The sequence below is a fragment of the Rattus rattus genome, chromosome 3, assembly GCF_011064425.1.
Source record: "Rattus rattus isolate New Zealand chromosome 3, Rrattus_CSIRO_v1, whole genome shotgun sequence".
Classification (NCBI taxonomy): domain Eukaryota; kingdom Metazoa; phylum Chordata; class Mammalia; order Rodentia; family Muridae; genus Rattus; species Rattus rattus.
The window spans coordinates 77,756,399-77,779,177 of record NC_046156.1 but is presented as its reverse complement, the minus strand read 5'-3'; the positions used below and the strand labels follow the sequence as shown (position 1 = coordinate 77,779,177).

The 22,779-nt window shown below is 36.6% G+C and overlaps 2 protein-coding genes across 2 annotated transcripts in view; both read left to right on the top strand.

Annotated features, from left to right (window-relative positions):
• LOC116896774 (follistatin-related protein 5-like) overlaps positions 1-22,779 on the top strand; it is a 366,973-nt gene that overhangs the window by 74,898 nt on the left and 269,296 nt on the right. The window lies entirely within an intron of this gene.
• Positions 14,248-22,779, top strand: part of Fstl5 (follistatin like 5) — a 586,654-nt gene continuing 578,122 nt past the window's right edge. The window contains exons 1-2 of the mRNA XM_032896952.1: positions 14,248-14,262; positions 15,134-15,254. Of these exons, the coding sequence (XP_032752843.1) occupies positions 14,248-14,262; positions 15,134-15,254 (136 nt within the window). The remainder of the gene's footprint in view (positions 14,263-15,133; positions 15,255-22,779) is intronic.

Genomic DNA, 22,779 nt, shown 5'->3' with positions numbered 1-22,779 from the left:
AGCCACCGGGAAGATCTGCGCCGCCTCTTCCGGGAGCCTCCGTGGACCAGGGTTCCAGATGGCCTCCGTGTTTTTCCTCTGAATCAGCAATGTGTGTAGAGAGGTTCTTCTGGTTTCACAGGCGTGTCTGCCTCTCTGAGGGTTTAGCTCTCCTTCCCACGGGATTTGGGTGCAGAAACTGTTTATCCGGTCTGTTTCTTCAGGTTCCGGCGGTGTCTCAGGCAGGGCTCCTGCCTCACTAAGGCCCTTCCCACTGGAGCCCAGGAGGCCTTATACAGTTCCTCTTGGGCCAGGGATGGGGGCAGGGGTGGGCAGTGTTGGTGGTCTCTTCTGCTCTGCAACTTCAGGAGTGCCCACCTGAACAGGCGGTAAGGTATCTCTCCCACAGGTTCTGGGAGCAGAGAGCTGCTGCGGACCGGGATCCGCGGGTGTGGGACTTCCACTTGTGGTTTTCAAAACACACACTATTCTTAGAGAAATGAATATGCAATGCTTGAGATAGACATTTCATAATTAAATAACTGAATATACATGTCAGACTTCTCCTTAATGTATAAAACTAATCATTAGAGAAAGGACCAAAAGTGATCACTTCCAGTGAAAACGTAACATTGCACATCATGTTGAAATCAGTAGGAATATTGAAGAAACAGAAGTATAAAGAAACAAGGACTCAGAATCTAAGGACCTTTATTAATTTTGGTGTAGTAATCATATAACTGCACTTCCTGACTCAATGGAGTCAATTCATGTATTATCATACAGCAAACTCTCTACCTATTGGTTGAAGCTTATAATCTCATTATACACACACACACACACACACACAAACACACACAAACACATAACAGACACACACATGCACACACACAAACACACACATACAAACACACACACATAACAGACACACACACACACACACATTATTTGTTAAGGTTTTGCAGTGCCCAATGACACACACTTACACAATGGGCTGTGAAGGCAATTTGAAGAATATTACTTTATATTCATCTTTCTATTTATCTGTCTGGTAAAAGTTAGATTGAGAATAAGAAATAACCTAAAATGCTAAGTTATCTTTTACCCTATTTCCACTATGTTAGAATTAATGTGGGATAAAAAATAGCTTCCAAGTAAAATTTGTGTGGATATCCAGTACTTCCTCACTCACTCTTCCTTTCTTTCCTCATCATTTATTTTCTTTCTTAGATGTCTTTGCCTTATAGTGTGAATCTGTATGGCTGACTCAAGAGATACAATGTGTTTTCAAGAATTTAGAGGAATACAATTCTTTGTTCACAGAACTTGATTTCCTCAGAGTATGATGTTAGTTAGGCATAGAAGGGCAGGACCAGGCATTGAATTAAAGCAGAGGACTTCAGAGTCTCACATATGCAAGGATGGAGTTTGATTCCAGTTACTGAGGTTGCCGGACCTCATCTCAGCCAAACCCAGAAGTTTTGATTAACAAAATTAATTTCAGTACAAGGCAGTATAAACCGATTTGGAATTTACTAAGGAGAATACAACACAGAGTTGACACAGAATGAATAAAAGACACTCAGAAACAGTATAATGTATTTGCATGAATTATGGGCTTAACAAAGAAGTGTCCGACTTCACTGTCTTTACAATAGCCATATATTAATTCTATTTGGTTTGATGCTAATATTTGCCAAGACTTACTAAAGAACTTAAGTCATGGTTTATGAATACCCTGAGATACACAGGGCAAAATTATAATTGACAAGGTTAAAGTAGAGGTGCAGGATATGAGGTTATCTCCATTACAATCAAAGTTAATGATTTCGTTTATGAGATTCTTAGGAGAAGAGTGAGACCTCATTTAAAAATCATAATAGGTTTAGGCCTTACACTAGTTCATTGCTATTTTAGCATACTATTTGTAGGTAAAGGAACATTAATGCTATAATAACAACCTTTGCACAGATTATTGCAAATTGTCCTGGAATGTTTTTTTCTCTTGGCTGGTGAGAGGCTTTAACTTGACATGGGAGATACAAGGGTTCTGTTCCTTTCTGATTCCCCAAAATATTTCTTGTTTTCCTAATCTGCCTCAGTAGAGAGCCACAGGGGTGACCAGAGAATGTTCAAGTTGTTTATCAAAGAAGAATAATCAATTCCTATACTCTAATATGTAAGGTAGTATTACTTTGTCTGTGGAAATACATTCTAAAACTCCAACTCCAAACCTAAAACAACAAATAAATAAGAAAATTTTATGCACAGATTTCATATATATGAATACTTTTATGTAGTTTATCAGCTTGTCACAGTCAATATTAGTGTGAACAAATAATAAAATGGAATAATTATTAAATATGAACAGTGACAAAATGGATAGCATTTGGAAAATTTCCATTAAACACACACAGACACACACACACATACACACACACACACACACACACACACTCACACTCATACTTGGGCCCATATAACATTGACAATGGGTAACTAAAATCATGGAAAGCAAACTGTTAAATAATTAAGTATTATGACTTAACTATTTTGGTCAAATGAAAGCAGGGCCAGTTTGGTAGAGGACTAACAATAATTATGTTGATTATCAAATAGAAAGTATCTGAAAATGCCCAGGAAATAAGACTCAAAGCAGAGAGAGGTATGACAGATTATTTAGAGTGGGTTGTTCTCTAAGTATGTCTCTAAGTATCATCTTTGTAGGATAAGTAATATTAAAAAACCCAGCCTAAAGGAGGGTGCAACCTTCCCCAGGCTTCAGTCATGAACTACATTAAAACTAAATAGCTGAGCAGGAATCAATCTCTCTCTCTCTCTCTCTCTCTCTCTCTCTCTCTCTCTCTCTCTCTCTCCCTCTCCCTCTCTTTCTGTGTGTGTCTGTGTGCGTGTGCGTGCGTGTGTGTGTATGTGTGTGTGTGTTATATGCACTCATGTTTACATGTGTGTGAAAGAAAAGGTATGTACAGTGATTTCCTTGACTGTTCTTCACTCTGTTCATGACAGATATCTTACACAACTCAGAACTCATATTCATTTAATAGAGTCAATTTCCGTTTGTGAATCCTGTCTCTGCTACCACATGCTAGGGTTACAGATAGTCTATGCCTGCCCAGCATTTATGTGGGTGACAGTGTTCCAGTACCCAAATTCTGGTTCTCACACTTGCACAGCAAGTGTTTTATCCTCTAGGCCCTACCCAGTGCACTTTAGCTCTCTCTTCCTCTTGACTGTGGGTAGCATGTAATAAGTTGCCTCAAACTCCTGCTACCTTGAATTCCAAAATAAGCTCTATTTTCCTTAAGGTTTGTTCATTTGTTATATATATAACAAATATATATATTTCTACATCAACAGGAAAAAGCAGAATGGTATATGGTGCACTAGCGTCAAAGTAGTGACATTTGGAGTAAAATAGTGATTGAAAACATGTACCCTTCCCCCACACCCCTATGGAATGTGAGGAGGTTTGACACACATGGTTCCAATGATGAGTTTTTGCTACTTTTGCAGAGGACCCAGGGTAGACCAACAGCACTTATATTTGGTGGCTCACTACTACCTGTTAGATTGTGGTCCACAGAGTCTGAGACTTCTTTCGCCACTTCAGGCTTCTGGATGCATGTAGTACACATGCATACATGCAGGCACATAAATTTTTAAGAAAAAAAAAAAGAAGTTGTATATTTGCTCATAGAATCCCCCTGTTGTTCAGTTTAAATAAACAGCAGTAGAAAGTACATTGGTTTCAGTTTTCCTCCATTTAGACTCTGTCATCTTAACAAGCCTATTCACATTATAAAGGCATATTAACATAAAATATTTTCCTAATGGCCACATATGCCAAATCTTTATTAAAATTATAGAAAGAATTGCTTTTTACATGACTTAGATTATTCTGTTATATAAATTTGATTTACAATGTCATTTGCTCAATGAAAACCATATGTAAATACATTTACAAAATTAAATATTAAGTAAAAATAAATATAAGGAGTTGTTTTTCCAGTGAACAAGTTAGGAATGGTAATGATGATTTTGCAATATTTTCTTGTAACAAGTGTTTGTCTTAAAATAATTAAAATAGTTACAAAGGGACCATTACAGCTTATTTTGAATCGATGAAAGCTATTATATTTTTCTGTTCTTTTCTTTAATTCAGAGCCACTCACAATAGCTATTTATTGTGAGATTAGTAAGGATTGTTTTGTCTTATAGACAAAAGCTATTACAGTTAGAACTAAGTAGATGCAAACACACAAGTACTTCTGTGCATACTGAGAGGTAAGGGTTAGGTTCCCCTGGGCATTTTATGTGGATTAATCTCATTTAATACAGAAGGTAAAAAGAACAAAGGATCAGCAGCAAACCTCTGAACTGAGAATAGGACCCCCGTTTAAGGAATCAGAGAAAGAACTGGAAGAGCTTGAAGGGGCTCGAGACCCTATATGTACAACAATGCCAAGCCACCAGAGCTTCCAGGGACTAAGCCACTACCTAAAGACTATACATGGACTGACCCTGGACTCTGACCTCATAGGTAGCAATGAATATCCTAGTAAGAGCACCAGTGGAAGGGGAAGCCCTGGGTCCTGCTAAGAATGAACCCCAGTGAACTAGACTGTCGGGGAGGAGGGGCAGCAATGGGGGAGGGTGGGAGGGAACACCCATAGGAAGGGGAGGGAAGGGGATGTTTGCCGAAACCGGAAAAAGGGAATAACACTCGAAATGTATAAGAAATATTCAAGTTAATAAAAAAATAAATAAAAAAAAGAACAAAGGAATTTGTCCAAATCATGACTTAATGGAGAATTGATAAATATTTTCATATCAAAAATATATAATTATATCATTTACACAAAATGGTTTAGTGGGAAAGTAGCTGTTTGCTTCATAGTATCATTGGCAATTTCATCAGATAGGTCCTACAAGGAATGGAAATTCCTTTCAGAATAATGGAAATTAGATTTAGAATAATTATAGTAACAACTGTGAGCACAGAACTGAGAAGGATAAAGTTCTCAACAACTAATGTACAATGTGTGTGTGTGTGTGTTTGTGTGTGTGTGTGTGTGTAAAATGCTATATCCGACCCATACCAAGAAAACTGGATTATTATAATTTAGAAATTTTATTTTAAACAATACTTAGAGTTTTAATTTAAAATGCAAAACACCACTTAATAGTTTTATATCTATCTATGTTCTGAAAATCCTCACAAGAGAAATAGTATGTCATAAAAATAAAGCTATATATTTCTAATATTACTTTAGTCAGCATACTTGATATGAGCTTTCAAATGTTTTAATTGCCAAAATGTTTGTTTTCAATTGCAGTTTATTCATTTGATATGTATCTGCACACCAAAGTATGTGCATTGTTAGGGAATACCTAAGAGGAGTTGGTTTTCTCCTTCTGCCAGAAGGGAGTGAAATGAGGTAATCAGATGTGGCAACAAGTGCCTTTACCTACTGGGACATCTTACAAAGACATCGGTATTGATTTTTTTTTTAATATTTTTTTTTTGTTCTTTTTTTTTTTTTTTTCGTAGCTGGGGACCGAACCCAGGACCTTGCGCTTCCTTGGCAAGCGCTCTACCACTGAGCTAAATCCCCAACCCCATCGGTATTGATTTTTAATAGTTATATTACACACTTGAGAAAAAAAGATAAGCCAATATTTAACAATTTCCTTTTGATATTAATTGTAGAGGATATTTTAAAAATAGGCTCAATTGATCATTTATTCTCTTTTCAAGTTCTCTTTAGATAATCTATAATTGTCTTCCTTAATTATACCGTCTCTCATTTCTATTCAATTTCTTTAGAATAGAAAGTCCATCAGAATTGGGCCTGTGCATCCTGCTCTGCTAACTCACTTCTGTATATGACATGCTCCTCCATTCATAGTATCTGAAAAATGTTTTTAAACACCAAAAATGAAGTGAGGATAGGAAGAAACATAAGAAATCAAATAGTGCCCAGACAGTGGATTATTTGAACAAGCACTCTTTTTTTTTTTTTTTTTTTTTTTTTTTTTTTTGGAGGGGTTTGAATCTAATACCTAAAGATGTACATTCTCATGACAGATGTATCTGCATTTTCTGACTTACAGTCCTCGATGCAATCTACTGGGTACAGAATTAACATTTTTACATCTCTTCTTGACATCACTGATGACTTTTGTTATTCTTAAAAATAGTAAAGCACTGAGCTTAGACTCTACCAAGAGCGTTGTTACCTTGACTTTGTCATATTTAGGAAAATTAATTTAGGAAGGAGGAGGAGAACCCAAGTTACTGGAGCAGTAGTAATTGCACACATACACATTGTATATAATATTCAAGTCAGGGACAGCATTTGCTGTCTGTTTTTTGTATGTTGATTTTGTTTCTTCTAATGATGATGAATTTATTTTCCCTAAGAACTTTTGTCTTAGAATTTGAGGTTGTTTTTATATAAGTCATTGCATCAAATAATGACAATTTTACTCATTCCTTTCCAACTTGGATGCCCTGGATTCTTTGCACCCTCTGATTGTTACATTTGGAATTTCCATTATTATTTTAGTAGTTAATGTGGCACTTTTGCTCCATTGCAACCACTCCACACAAAACCCATTATCCCCCTTGTTGAATGTTATGGGCACAGTGGGTGTGTTGCAATACATTGTTTCATGTTACTGCTGTATGACGTTTGTTCTGAATTTTTACCATGAACAGGTTCAGAGTTTTAATGACTCTCTGCCTATTGAGATAAACCTATAGCATCCATTCTTCATTTTCTTCATGTGGTATAATGTATCTGTGAATTTATGTTTATGACTTTTACCTTAATTCTTCACATGATGTCCAGTGGATCCTGGGATCCACATAAGGCATAATCTTAATGTACAATTGGATTGAGCTTTTCAGGTTGTGGTGATGTCATTGAATCTATGTTCACTGAAGACACTGATGAGTAGCTTCCTGTCTTCCTCATTTACCTTTCTCTTCACTACATCCATCCCTCTTCTCCTCTCTCTCCTCTGTCTCGTTGCCTTTTTTTTTTTGCTTTTTTCCCTAATATCTGGTGTCTGATATCAACTTAATTCAGGCCTATTAGAATGTGCTATAAAGACTTTGATCCTTGTCAGGTTTTGAGACTTATCTAAAATTATTTCTAATATTCTTATATATTTGGAAGAGTATCATCAAATTGTGGTTTTTCCTTTGATGAAATACACTACTACTATTATGTTCTTTTTTAATAAAATTTTTATTTACATTTCAAATGTTATTCCATTTCCTGGTTTCCTGGTCATAAGCCCCCTATTCTATACCCCTCCCCTTCTTCTATGAGGGTTTTCCACCTCTCTGCTTCCCACACCCCCTGACATTCCCTTGCACTGGGGGTTCCAGCCTTGGCAGGACCAAGGTCTTCTAGTCCCACTGGTGTACAAGAAGGCCATCCTCTGCTACTTATGCAGCTGGAGGCATGGGTCTGCACATGTGTAGTCTTTGGGTAGTGGTTTAGTCTCTGGGAGCTCTGCTTAGTTGGTATTGTTGTTCTTATGGGATTGAAAGTCCCATTAGCTCCTTCAGTCCTTTCTCTAACTCCTCCAATGGGGACCTGGTTCTCAGTTTAATCGTTTGCTGCTAGCATTCACCTCTGTATTTGACATGCTCTGGCTGAGCCTCTCAGTAAACAGCTATATCAGGCTCCTGTCAACATGCACTTTTTGGTTTCATCAATATTGTCTAGTTTTGGTGCCTGTATATAAATTGGCTGTATACCCAGGCAGAGCAGGCTCTGAATGGCCATTCCTTCAGTCTCTGTTCCAAAATTTGTCTCCATATCCCCTCCTGTGAATATTTTTGTTCCCCCTTTTAAGAAGGACTGAAGCATCCACACTTTGGTTGTCCTTCCTCTTGAGCATCCTGTGGTCTGTGGATTTTATCTTGGGTTATTCAAACTTCTAGGCTAATATCCTCTTAGCAGTGAGTGTACACCATGTGTGCTTTTTTGTGATTGGGTTACCTCACTTAGGATATTTTTTAGTTCCATCCACTTGCCTATGAATTTCAGGAAGTCATTATTTTTGATAGCTGAATAGTACTCCATTGTGTAGGTGTACCACAATTTCTGTATCCACTCTGTTGAAGGGCATCTGGGTTCTTCCCAGCTTCTGGCTATTATAAATAAGGCTGCGATGAACATAGTGGAGCATGTGTCCCTGTTGTATGTTAAAGCAGCATTTGGGTATATGCCCAGGAGAGTTATAGCTAGGTCCTCAGGTACTGCAATGTTCTATTTTCTGAGGAACATCCAAATGATTTCCAGAGTTTGCAGTCCCACCAACAATGGAGGAGTGTTCCTCTTTCTCCACATCCTCACCAGCATCTGCTGTCACCTGAGTTTTTGATCTTAGCCTTTCTGACTGTTGTGAGGTGGACACTCGGGGTTGTTTTGATTTGCATTTCCCTGAGGACTAAGGATGTTGAACATTTCATTAGATACTTATCAGCCATTTGATATTCCTCAGCTGAGAATTCTTTGTTTAGCTCTATAACCCATTTTTCAATAGGGTTATTTGTCTCTCTGGAGTCTAACTTCTTGACTTCTTTTTATATTTCGGATATTAGGCCTCTATCAGATGTATGATTGGTAGAGATCTTTTCCCAATCGGTTGGTTGCTGTTTTGTCCCATTGACACTGTCCTTTGCCTTACAGAAGCTTTGCAGTTTTATGAGGTCCCATTTTTGATTCTTCATCTTAGAGCATAAGCCATTGGTGTTTTCTTCAGGAAATGTTCCCCAGTGCCCATGTGTTCAAGACTCTTCACCACTTTTTCTTCTATTAGTTTGAGTGCATCTGGTTTGATGTGGAGGTCCCTGATCCATTTGTACTTAAGCTTTGTGCAGAGCAATCAGAATGGGTCAATTTGCTTTCTTCCACTTGCTGGCCTCCAGTTGAAGCAGCACCATTGTTGCACATTCTACCTTTATCCACTGGATGGTTTTAGATCCTTTGTCAAAGATCAAGTGATCATAGCTGTATGAGTTAATTTCTGGGTCTTCAATTCAATTCCACTGTTCTACCTGCCTGTCTCTGTACCAATACCATATAATTTTTATCACTGTTGTTCTGTAAAACTACTTGAGGTCTGGAATGTTGTTTTCCCCAGAAGTTCTTTTATGGTTGAGGATAGTTTTTGATATCTTGGGCTTTTTGTTTTTCCAAATGTATTTGCAAATTGTGCTTTTTAACTCTATGAAGAAATGAGTTGGAATTTTATGGGGATTGCATTGAATCTGTAGATTGCCATTTTTGACTATATTAGTTCTACCATTCCATCAGCATGGGAGGTCCTTCCATCTTCAGAGATCTTCAATTTCCTTCTTCAGAGACTTGAAGTTCCTGTCATACAGATCTTTCACTTACTTGGTTAGAGTCACACTGAGGTATTTTTTTTTATTTGTGACTATTGTGAAGGGTGTCATTACCCTAATTTCTTTCTCAGCCTGTTTGTCCTTTAAGTAGAGGAAGGCTACTGATTTGTTTGAGTTAATTTTATACCCACCAATTTGCTGAAGTTGTTTATCAGGGTTAGGAGTTCTCTGGTGGAACTTTTGGGGTCACTTAAGTATACTATCATATCATCTATAAATAGTGATATTTTTACTTCTTCCTTTCCAATTTGTTTCCCTTTGATCTCCTTTTGCTGTCTGGTTGCTCTGGCTAGGACTTTGAGAACTATATTGAATAACTAGGGAGAGAATGGGCAGCCTTGTCTAGTCCCTGATTTTAGTGGGATTGCTTCAAGTTTCTTTCCATTTAGTTTAATGTTAGCTACTTGTTTCCTGTATAGTGCTTTTACTACATTTAGGTATGGGCTTTGAATTCCTTTTTTTTCCTCAGTACTTTTAACATGAAGGGGTATTGAATTTTGTCAAATGCTTCCTCAGCATCTAATGAAATGATCATGTGGTTTTGTTCTTTGAGTTTGTTTACATAATCGATTACTTTGATGGATTTCTGTACATTGAACCATTCCTGCATCCCTGGGATGAGGCCTACTTGATTATGATGCATGATCATTTTGATATGTTCCTGGAATCAATTTCTGAGAATTTTATTGAGTATATTTGCATCTATAGTCATAAGAGAAATTGGTCTGAAGTTCTCTTTCCTTGTTGGGTCTTCATGTGGTTTAGGTATAAGCATAATTATGACTTCATTAAGAGGAAGGTCAAAACGAAAAAAAAAAGCCCACAATTTTTATTGTGTTAATGCGCTGATTGTTTTTTGTAAATCTGTTACAAAATATAGACATTTGAGAAGAAATAACCTCATTTGAGGAGCTACCTCCATCAGGTTGGCTTATAGTCAAGTCGGTGAAACAGTTTCTTGATTAATAATTAATGTGAGAAGGCAAAGAATACAAAGCAAGATGAGTTTTATAGGAAAAGTATCGGAGCAAGCCAGAGAAAGCCGGTCAGGAAGCAGTATTTCTCCAAGGCCTCTGCTTCACATTCAGCCTTCCGGTTCTTCCATAAGTTTCTGCATTGACTTCCCACAATGACAGACTGTATGGGAGTGGATGCCTAAATTGATTTTAGCCAGATTTTTATCACAGCAATTGAAAAAAATTTGGAAGAGTCAATTATAAGATTTTACTCTATTATTTCTGTGAGTCCTATGAAACCCATTGTCCGTTTTAATCGTATATTAAGAAATATATTTATAATATATTTAAATATAAATATTTAAAATGGAATAACAAAAGGGGAAAACTTAATTACAAACTACAGCTCTACTCTACTCATCTCCAAACATTCATTTTGATGTTTTTTTTTTACATGTTTATTTACCTTCCTTTAATGTATCAATTTAATGATCATGTCCTTACCAAATTGGTGGCCTCTGGTGTCTGTCAGAAACAGTGTAAGCTAGACTACAAATCAGTCCTATCAGGGCTATAAGCCTATGCTTGTCACCAGGGAGTTCCACAAAGTCTTATCCAATAGCACTGACCTGATTTAATGTTTCTGTATTTTGTTATGACAGAACTAGCCCTGAAAAACAAAGCAAGTTCTGAATTTAAACATCTATTTCTTGGCAGACGGCCTTTTATAAAACTAGTCAACATTAAAAGATATTTGGTGGAGTCTGAGCCTTGATAACTAAGGCTAATACTAAACCTAGTGGTGCCTGAGGGCTTCTAACTACAGCCATTTGTATTGTCTCGTTAGGTGTATGTCAGGCCTACACCTCAGCTCTCCTTAACCTAGCCTGAAACCTCACTTTGCTGGTGCAAATCTCTTTTCTCATATTGCATCTAGACTGTCCTGAAGGCAGGGTCCTTTGGGAATTGCTTTGTGTTCTGTCTCACTATGAGGGGCCAGAACTCTTTCAAGAAACCACTGATTTGAGAATAGGACCCCCGTTGAAGGAATCAGAGAAAGAACTGGAAGAGCTTGAAGGGGCTCGAGACCCCATATGTACAACAATGCCAAGCAACCAGAGCTTCCAGGGACTAAGCCCCTACCTAAAGACTATACATGGACTGACCCTGGACTCTGACCTCATAGGTAGCAATGAATAGCCTAGTAAGAGCACCAGTGGAAGGGGAAGCCCTGGGTCCTGCTAAGACTGAACCCCCCCAGTGAACTAGATTGTTGGGGGAGGGCGGCAAGGGGGAGGATGGGGAGGAATACCCATAAAAGAAGGGAGGGGAGGGGGATGTTTGCCTGAAACTGGGAAAGGGAATAACACTCGAAATGTATATAAGAAAATACTCAAGTTAATAAAAAAAAAAAAAAAAGAAATCCTTCTGCTATTCTTTCTCCAACTTACCCTCCATCACATGGAGATTTTCCCTGTGCTTCAATTTCCACACTCTCAATAGTACTTATAGACCGAGTTCTTCATTGACTGTCAGCACTAACTTGAATACAAAAGATTCACCCAGTCCATTAGCATGTAGCAACAGTGGAATGCCTTGTGCACTGTTTTCAAGCTGGGCCTGGCACTGAATTTCATGTTAAGTTTGGAGATGATTAAAGTGAACAAGTCTTTCTTCTTGACTACAATGCTTTATGGTTGTGCTAAAGTATTGATGTGTTTCCAAAGTTCTGTTAACATGTGCCTGACTTGCATGGGTCATGTGAATATATTTCATTGCAAAGTAGTTTTTCCCATTAATGTTTTCCCAAATATACATTGCTCGGTGATGTCCTTCCCATTATCTTGCTCTGCTCTCAGTTACAGAATTTTTGCATTTTTATTGGATATTTTTTGTATTTACATTTCAAATGTTATGGCCTTTCCCAGTTCCTTCCTCTCCCATCCACCTGCCCCTTTTTCTAGGAGGATGTGCCCCCTCCCAGCCACCCACTCCCAGCTCAACATACTGGCATTCCTCTACAGTGGGAAAATAAGCCTTCCCAAAGAAGATCAGGAATGAGAATGGTTTACGTAGACGAGAGAAAAAGAATCTAGACCGGATACAATACAATATCAAAACATAAAATTATCTCTGACTGATGACACTGCTTATAAAATTCTATGGGCTTTCCATGCAGATTCAAGATCCACACTGTTTTAGATCCTCATTATAGCAGAATGAACTATACAATCATAATCCAATTGATATAAAACAAAAGCAGACCAGACAAACAAGTGCCAAATGCTGGAAACTCATCTTCTAGGACTAAAAATGAATTTAATAAAAAATGGGTTTAAAGAAAAAGTATGAGGCATAAAATGAAAACCAAAATCATGTCTATGCTTGACTTATCCATTTACAGATTTCTGTGTGACATAAAGGTTACTAATATTGAAATGTCTGATAAACTCTGGTGTTTCTGTGTCCTACATGTTGTCCTAACTCCAGCAATCGGAGCGTTCAGGAAAAATTACAGTGAGGCACAATTAGATACATTGCCAACTCCCAGCCTCGAGCAAAATCATTTTATGTGGTCTAATCAATAACAGATGGATAATGACTGAGGGATCTTTGCTTCGAAATGGAAAAGAAAGACTTGATTTTCCCAAGAGGCTTATAGCACTGATGGCTCCAGCCATTAGGTATTATTGCTAATCCCTCCAGCTAGACTGTGCACAGCATATGGTGTGATACTCATCAACAGCATCAATTTCTAAGAATGTTAGGCATGAGAAATCTTAGCCTATCTTACCTCTGTTTTGCAATCACCAGCTTAATCAATAAAATTTAGTTCTATTTACAAGAATATATTTGTATAATTGTAATATATAATTGTAAAAAATGTATGATTCAAGTGAAGGTTGGCAGCATAAAGATAGCTATTCTAACATTATAAAAGTTCTCTGAGATACAGATTGTTGGTCTGTTTTTTTATATGTCATATTTTTCTTTTCTATTTATTTATAATGTAATTTTAATAAAATATGTAAATGCTTCAGGGAGGTTCTACCAGGCCGCTGGTATGCTGTCACTGCATGTCACTGCTTAGGTGTTTAGAATATGTTGAACCCGTTTTCAGAAGGAGTCCCTAAGTCATTCATATTAAATTTAATTATGGCCACCAAATATCCAATATGGGTATCCAATAAATGGTTAAAAGTATAGACTGAAAACATAAGAAAATTCTCAAATGGTGTCCTCAATTACCTGTATTTGGCAAAATGTTTATGAAATGCTATGTTTCCAAAACAAAACAGCAACAACAACAACAATAAAAAAACACCCAATGTGTGTGTGAATGCACAACACACCCAAGTTGGTACTTGAAATATAGCAGGGAGTTATAAAATGGTACACATTGGATAAAGATCAATTACTTTTTAATGTTAAGTGATCATTTCGAGTACATACTACACGGCTTGATTTCACTTGACTACTTCTATATTAATGGAGGTACAAGGTTTGCACCTATTTTCTAATCGAGTAATGAGAATTGACTTGTAATAAATTAGACAGCTATTAAGTGACATTGGTAGGTCCTGGATACACCGCTGGTGACTACAGATGTTACGTATACTGATTACACTGCATAGACTTTAAAACAACAACTACTATAACAACCATCATTTCTGAAGCTGAATTACAAGCAGTAGGAACCGCTGCCTCTGTATATTGTAGCATATTAAGGGCCGAGGAATTGTGGGAACAGCAATACCACTACACACCATGGATAGGAATGTCTGCTAAATTGTGTGAGCTCTGCTTTCTGACAAGCAATAGGCAAAATCAGCAGAGTATAAAAATCTTGAAGCTCGGTCTATGGCGGCAGACAGGGTAGGAAGGACGATGATGGTTTGCCTCACCATGCTTGAATGGACTTGCTATCAATCGGTGCATTAATTCTGTCTGGCTCCTGGAAACAGTCATTTGCTTAATAGTTCTTTTGTGAGCAGGGAGTCTGGCCCAATCTCAAATGACTCATCCCCCAGCTATGGAGGAGTTTAGGCATGAGGGAAAAATCTAACTTCATTTTTCACAAATAATATGAGGAAGGAAGTAATCAGAGCAAGCTGCACTTTTCACGACAGGATGGACCAGTGTTTTCTTCTGACATTGGTCAATGAGGCACAGAACATGGTTATCCTGTGCAGGTATCTTCCTGAGTTGGTGTAAATAAAGTAAATAATTCAAGCAATGAAGAGAACATTCAGATTTGTTATGTTGTATTGTGATGCTTTCCATGAGAAATTTTAGAAAAATTCTAAGAATGTTCCCTTTTTTCTCTATCTTGATTAACTTGGGTATTATTTACATTTCAATTGTTATTCCCTTTTCTGGCCTCAGAGCCAACATTCCCCCTAACCCCTTCCACATGGGCGTTCCCCTCCCGATCCTCTCCCCACCACTGCCCTCCCCTCAACAACCACATTCACTGGGGGTTCAGCCCTGGCAGGACCAAGGGCTTCCCCTTCCACTGGTGCTCTCATTAGGTTCTAAGAATGTATTTTAACATTGACATTATAGTGGTTAAAAATAATTTGTTGAATAACAAAAATAAATGTTCAATTCCATGTTTATTCCTGATTCATTTCTTTACTGGTCTTGAGATTTTAAAGTAATCTATTCTGTGACTGTTACCTGTAATTAATTATGCTATGTAGAAACATTAAGAAAAATATAAACACTTCATTGTATTGATTGTCAGGTGATTAAACAGGAGGAACTGAACAAAGACCTGTCTGACTGTACGTTGTATGATCTGCTCAAGTATGATGACTTCAACGCTGACAAGCACCTGGCTCTTGAAGAATTCTACAGAGCATTTCGTGAGTGCAGATTCAATCTTTATTTCATTTTGCTCTTTTATTTTCCTGATGTTTTATACAATACTGTATATACATACATACATACATACGTACATACATACATACATTCATACATCCATCCATACATACACACACACACACACACACACACACACACACACACACACACACACACACACACACCACAAAGGATGAAGCTAGGGGATTGTGCATTTCAATTCTGTAGTCATGCTCTCTTTCATAGGGTGGCCTATGTCTTATTGACGGTGGTGTAAGAGCCAGTTTACAATGCTGCCTTAGAGGCTCTTCTAGAGGAGAATCACTGACCTATCATCATCACGCATCAAAACAGTTTAATTACTTGTTCAGTGACATTTACAACTTCATTATGAAAGCAAAGATGAATTAACAGATGAGTTTACTGTACACTCCAAAACTATGGCACTCAAGGACTTTTAGCTTTCCTTGGAATAAAACATTATATTCATGCTAAGGGACTCAAGAAATATATATTTGTTTGAACCCTTTAAATGTACCTTAGAATTACAAACTGTGCTTTTGCTAAAAAATAAAATATGAAGATTTAGTCAATATAATACTTAAAAAAAGAATAAAAAGCCATAACCAAACAATGAAAGAATCAAGATCTATGCTCAAGAAAACAAACAAACAACAAAACAAACCAATGAAACAGAGAAACAAAAGAGGCTACTTACAAAACACTAAAGAAGCATATCACACATTCAGCTGGGCACATGAAAACAAAACTTAAGACAGAAAGCTGGATTACAGATAGCCAGATATAGCCTTTGTGCATATATATAATATGTATATATGTATACATATATAATTATATATTATATATAATATGTGTGTAAAATATGTTTTTAATTTAAAAGACATGTTTTGAATATATCAATCTTACAGGAGATTGATTGAGAAGTTAATTAAAAATATTATTTCCTAGGTCAGAGAGATGACTTAGTATTTAAAAGCTCCTGATTCTTTTACAAAGAACAAGGGTTCAGATCACATCATCTGTAGTGAGCCGACATCATGAGATCCATTGGTGTTGTTTATTTTGTTCGTTTGTTTTCTGTTTTTGCATCAGCAGCCACATACATGGAATACTCATGCACATAATATGCTTATTCAAAAATAATAAACAATATAGCTGGAGGCTATACATTTTCTGATCAGGCATGAAATGATCTTAGAATTTAATCAAATTGCATGTTCTCATATATGAGTAAGTGAAATTTGCCAGGCGAGATGCCTCAGTAAGTTGCTGGCCCCTTAAAAGGGTTTTACAAAGCTAATATTCCTTGCCAAAATAAAGAAATGACAGAAGCTCCTATGAATAAGATGAATCACATGGAGTTTAAGAACTGCTGATTATAAAATCAAACCTATGTCGAATTTGTTACTTAAACTGTGCATTTTACACTAATCCTCACCTTATATATCGCACACTCTTTTGGGATCTCAAGGAGTTCAAAAAGAAAAAAACATGAAGATTTATTAAGAAAAATATGTACATAAAATCTGTACCATCTATTAATTTATAATCCCAAACAAGGCAGAAGTTTATAAAACGTGTTAAAACAACGATGGAGGTGGTCATCTGTGCTTTGGTGGGGAGGGTCTTTACAAAGATTGTAGCAGTATAACTACTTTGCTTGAGTGGCTTAAAACTTGGAGAGATCAACGACCAGTAATCAAACCAGGAGCCTGAGATTTGAGAGTATTTTGAAAGCTAGTCCACTATGACTATGTTCTATTTAAAGTTCTATTTAAAACAGGTGAGTTTTTCATTGGTAACTAATTTCACAAATCATACATTAATATCCCAACCTTTACCCATATTTTAGAGTAGGAGAAACCATGGAGTAAATAAATCTGGGTAAAAGGATCTGTAGCATTAGCTGTAAATAACTGATGATAAACAGTTTATATAGCATTTTGAAGAGTAGTAATCATATTTGTACTTTGTTAGTGGTTAAATAGTGGGAAAAAACAGAGCTAAGTGTGAAGTATATATTATTTGCCACCAGCTCACAAGGACTCTTTGCAATTATCCCTGAAGGCATCAGCAGATAAGAATCTTGCCTCCAATATCAGTTTGTCGATCTCATAGGGAAATTATACCATGTTTTCAAACATGATTTGGTGCTGATGTGTAAGGACATTGTTCAGATAAATGATACTTTACAATTAAAAATCATTAACCAACGAACGTCAAACATGATAAGACTTCATTGTCTGGCCACAAAGCTACTTTACCCAAGGAACTACCAAATTTTCAGAAGAAAAGTTATGTGGTTTTATTTACTCTTAGACAGTAACACAAACATAATTTAATGAAACTCATTTACCCAACATGCAATTAACTTAATGATTATTGTACTGTTTCTGCACTTAGGTGAGAGTTAAGGATAATGTACGGGTCCACATATTCATTATTTGAGACATAAGGACAGCAAAATTCTGTTACCTCTCATGTCTGGAAGAAACATTAATTCACTTGTCAGATGATGTGCACCCTTAAAGTGGCTACTTCCAACCAAATGTGTACATCTTATGGCCAAAGTTTTCTTTGAGAATGAGATATGAGCTTGAGCTGTATTCAGGCAAACTAATGCTGTGCTCCCCAGCTGAAATAATATGATTTGTAAGGTTAAGTGTGAATTGCATAAAATTCTACATCTATGATTTAAATCTGTAGCAAAAGGTTAACTTGAATACTCCAAGTAATACCTAAAAACTTCAAACCTTTAATTTAAGGAAAAGTGATCAAGGCAATGTGTCTTTAGAAATTGTTTTAACTTAGTTTGGTTTATGATTACTTTCACATATATGAGTATGTTGTGTGTATGTTGTGTGTATGTTGGGTGGAGGGTGCTCAGGTACATAGCCATATAAGATGTCAAAGGTCAACTTTGTGTAGCTGGTTCACACCATACACCTATACATGTTTTCCAGGGTATAAATCAGGTTGTCCAGCTTGCATTTTCAAATGACAAATGTCTTTGCTGGTTAAGACATTTTACTGGCCTAAGTAATTCTGAGAGACTTCTATAGTCCAGTTTTATGTAAGCCCTCATCAGACCAATACAGACAATTTATTTTATTTATTTTTAGAGCATTTTATACAGTCTCTGTTTGCATTTTTATTGAATATTTTATGTATTTACATTTCAAATATTATCCCTTTTCCCAGTCCCCCCCACCTTCTCCCATTCACACTCCCAGGTTTCTATGAGGATGCTACCCCTTCCACCTACCCACTCCCACCTTAGCATTGTGAAATTCCCCAACACTGGGGAAAGAGCCTCCACAGGACAAAGGGTTTCTCCTCCTATTGATGCCAAACAATGCCATCCTCTGCTACATATGCAGCTGAAGCTATGGTTCTCTCCATGTGTACTCTTTGGTTGGTGCTTAATCCCTGGGAGCTCTGGGGTGTACGGTTGATTTATATTGTTGTTCTTCCTATGGGGTTGCAAACATTTAAAAAATTTTTTAGTATTTTATAGGATTCAACCCCCAGTCACAATTAACTAGTGTTTATTAGTTCAAAATAATCAAAAGGGGAGAAGCAAATTTAATTTATGCTTTTTGTACATTTTTATTTTGAAAGAATGAGATTTTCAGCATTGAAAGGCCTCTTGCAGCACTTTACAATACTGGATTTGACAAATAATTTAGCTTTGACTTGGTCTCTCTCTCTCTCTTTAACTCTCTCTCTCTCTCTCCTTCTCTCTCTCCTTCCAATCCTTCCCCCACCCTCTCCCCCTCTCTCTGTCACAAGCACACACACACAAAAACACACACATACACACACACACACACACAGACACACACACACAGACACTTACGTTAGATGATCTTGTAAACGCACCTGCTGATACTTAATACAGAGGCTTTTAACCACAAAATTTGGATGAATACAATAAAAACTGTAAAAAAAAAGAATTCAAAGAAATCTCCTAGTGCCAAAAATATATATTTGAATAGAGAACATACCAACTATGAACATATTTAAAATGATTATTTAATATTTTTTTATGTTTCTTCTTTAAAATGATAAATATTTTTAGATATTTAAAATGATAAAATACCTACATAAAGTTATATAAATATACATGATTATATGCAAAGTGTTATTGCTTTTTATAGTAAATACTTCCAATGGATTATGGATTTCATAATGAAACTATAGAAAAAATTCTTTTCCTAAGAAATCATGAGTAATATGTTAAAAGATGACTTATCAGAACTATTTAATAAATACAGCAGAAAGTATGGATATCATATTAACCTTTTCATATACTGAAGCATTAATTTGGAAGACCTTTATTTTAGAAAAATAATAGTAAACCGGGAAAGGTAATAACACTCGAAATGTATACAAGAAATACTCAAGTTAATAAAAAAAAAAAAGAAAGAAAGAAAGAAAGAAGGAACCTAACATTCTATGATTCCTCGATATTTATATACATATAAGCAAATGGCAGACTAGAAACTTTAAACAATATATGTGTGTATATAAAAAAAAAGAAAAATAATAGTAGCAAATAAAATAAAATTAAGACAGCCTCACTGAAAAGTAAATGTGATGAGACCAGGTCCAAGTAGCAATCGAGATATGCCAGAAGAGGCAGGGTGTGGAAAATAACTCACACGTCTAACCAGCATTACTCAGTGGTAGTTCACTATACACTCCAGGAGTGTGAGATTGAAGCGTAATGTCAGATGTCTAGCTTTGGAATAGTGATGTTATTCATTGAGTAGGGGAACAAAGAATGACAAGCATGTTTCAGAACAGATTAAGATTAAAATTAAATATATGGCATATTCAAAGAGAAACATCTAACTTAAAAATAGGGAAAGGCTGAAAGAAGCCGAGGAAGAGAGCAATCCTGTAGAAGGATCAGCAGTTTCAATTAATCTAGACCCCCTAGAGCTCTCAGACACTGACCACCAACCAGACAGCATACATCAGCTTATATGAGGCCCCCAACACAAATACAGCAGAGGACTGCTATGTCTGGGTTCAGTCAGAGAAGATGCACCTAACACTAAAGAGACTAGAGGCCCTAGGGAGTTCTAAGGTCCAGTGGGGTAGGGGTTGGAGGGTAGAGACATCCTCATAGGGAGTTCTAAGGTCCGGTGGGGTAGGGGTTGGAGGGTAGGGACATCCTCGTGGAGACGAGGGTACAGGGAGATGGATGGGATGTGGAACAGTCAGAGGGTGGACCAGGAGGGACATAAAATCTGGAATTTAAAAAGAAAAAGGAAAGAATAATGCATCCCTTATGAGGAACCCAAGCCAGAAAAACAGATCTGGAGTCCTCCAATAGAAACTATATCACTTGTGTTTCTCAGTGAGTATGTAAAGAAGAAATGATCATTGAATAAAAGTAAGGGGACCTTCCTTAAGGATCTTCTGCAAAATGCTACACAGATCAATTGTTCTTATTTCTTATATTAGTTTTTAAATCTGAAACTTTGTTGGAAAGGTGTTTAGATAATTCAGTGTTTCTCACTTGCTGTATTCCTGTCATGCCCATGAATGGTTGTAGTTTTAGTATGTCCATACAGATGGAAAAGATATATAGTGTCCGTTTTTATAAAGACACTTTTACTATAATATTCTCATTTATGGTTGCATAAATATTATTGAATTCCTTATGGACATATCTGCAGTTAGCAGTCCTTGAGAGTTTAGTTTGCTTTACCTCATTTCTGTCCCTGTGACTTATGCATTGTGTTAAAGTAATATCGAGGATGAAGAGGTTTATTTCATTTAAAAGTCCAGGTCATAGTACATTAGTGCAAGCAAGTCGAGATAGGACCTTAAAGCATCATATCCACAGTCCAGGGCAGAGACAGAATGAGTTCAGAGTGAATACAGTAAGGCTAGATTATTTTATACCTATATAGTCTAAGAAACTCTGATTAGGGAATGATGCTACTTAAAGTGATATGAGTCTTCCAATATAATTAATTATCAAGACAATCCCCACAACACATACTCAAAAGTTCACTTGGTCTTGAAAATTCCAAATTAAAGCTCTTTAATGATTTTTCTATATTATATCAAGTTAAGAGCAAAACTAAGAAATAGAAGCTTCAGAACAGGGAGGAGAGGCCACAATAAATTCTCAGCAGGAATTTAAAATGAAGAAGCATATTGAAGAATTGAAACAAAATATTAAAATTTAATAAGAAATTGACCAACATTTTCTAAGGTTAAGCCGGAGGCACGAATGTCTCCTTTTGTCAGCCACTGCATTTGCCAGCCAAGAAGTCACTAATAACATTGGCCCTAAAATTTTCAGCAACGATTCAGTGGTAGAAGCAAAAGTGAATAACAGGTTGACTAAAGAAACAGGGTGAAAATAGTAAAGCTCACCAGAGAATCTCCTCCTAAAAGAATTGTATTGGGAATGGATAGATTCAGACAACTTCCAGACAGCTAAATTTTGTATATAACTTTAAAGTCCTTCTTCTTCCTCCTCCTCCTCCTCCTCCTCCTCCTCCTCCTCCTCCTCCTCCTCCTCCTCCTCCTCCTCCTCCTCCTCCTCCTCCTCCTCCTTCTTCTTCTTCTTCTTCTTCTTCTTCTTCTTTCTTCTTCTCCTCCTTCTCCTTCTCCTCCTCCTTCTCCTTCACCTCTTCCTCCTCCTCTTCCTCCTTCTTGTTCTAAGTATTAAATAGTCCTTATTATGCCTTTACTTTGTGTGAATTTTCTGATTTATGAAGTACAGTATAAATTATTATATGAAACAAACAAACAAACAAACAGTGTATTATCTGGTATTGCCTAATTATTATCTATATTACCAAATTATTATCTGGTGAAGAACCTTATGAAACATCCATAAAAGATTTATATATGGACAAATTATATATATAATTTTACTTTCATCCTATTTTAGGAATATGGCAACCTCTGTCTGACTTTCTATGTTTCTCTCTCTCTCTCTCTCTCTCTCTCTCTCTCTCTCTCTCTCTCTCTCTCTCTCTCTCTCTCTGTGTGTGTGTGTGTGTGGGGGGGTGTCTGTGTGTGTGTCTGTCTGTCTGTGTCTCTGTGTTCTGTGTCTCTGTGTCTCTCATATGTCTGACGGTTTCTCTATTACTCTCAATCTCTGAATTCTTTGAAACTTAGATGAACAGAATGGTTCACACATGCAAAGGTTTTCTCACTTTGTAGAAAAATTTTTCTTTCTACATTGGTATTAAGAACATGGGTCTACAAAAGCCAAAAGAACAATGATTTTTTTTTTAGAAACAATATAAAAAGCTGATATATATTACAAAGCAAATATTACTATAAAGAACCTAAGTGAGGGAATACTGTTGTAAAGTATGATTTAAAAGTGAATGAATATGTTAGGTTCTCTCTGCTTTAAAATGGCTTCATCTAGCACATTGCCCTATACTTTTACATTTCAAGATGATTTATAAAACCTGTTTTAGATGTTTTGCCTCTGCAGATTTATTTACACATTTTTAAAATTTT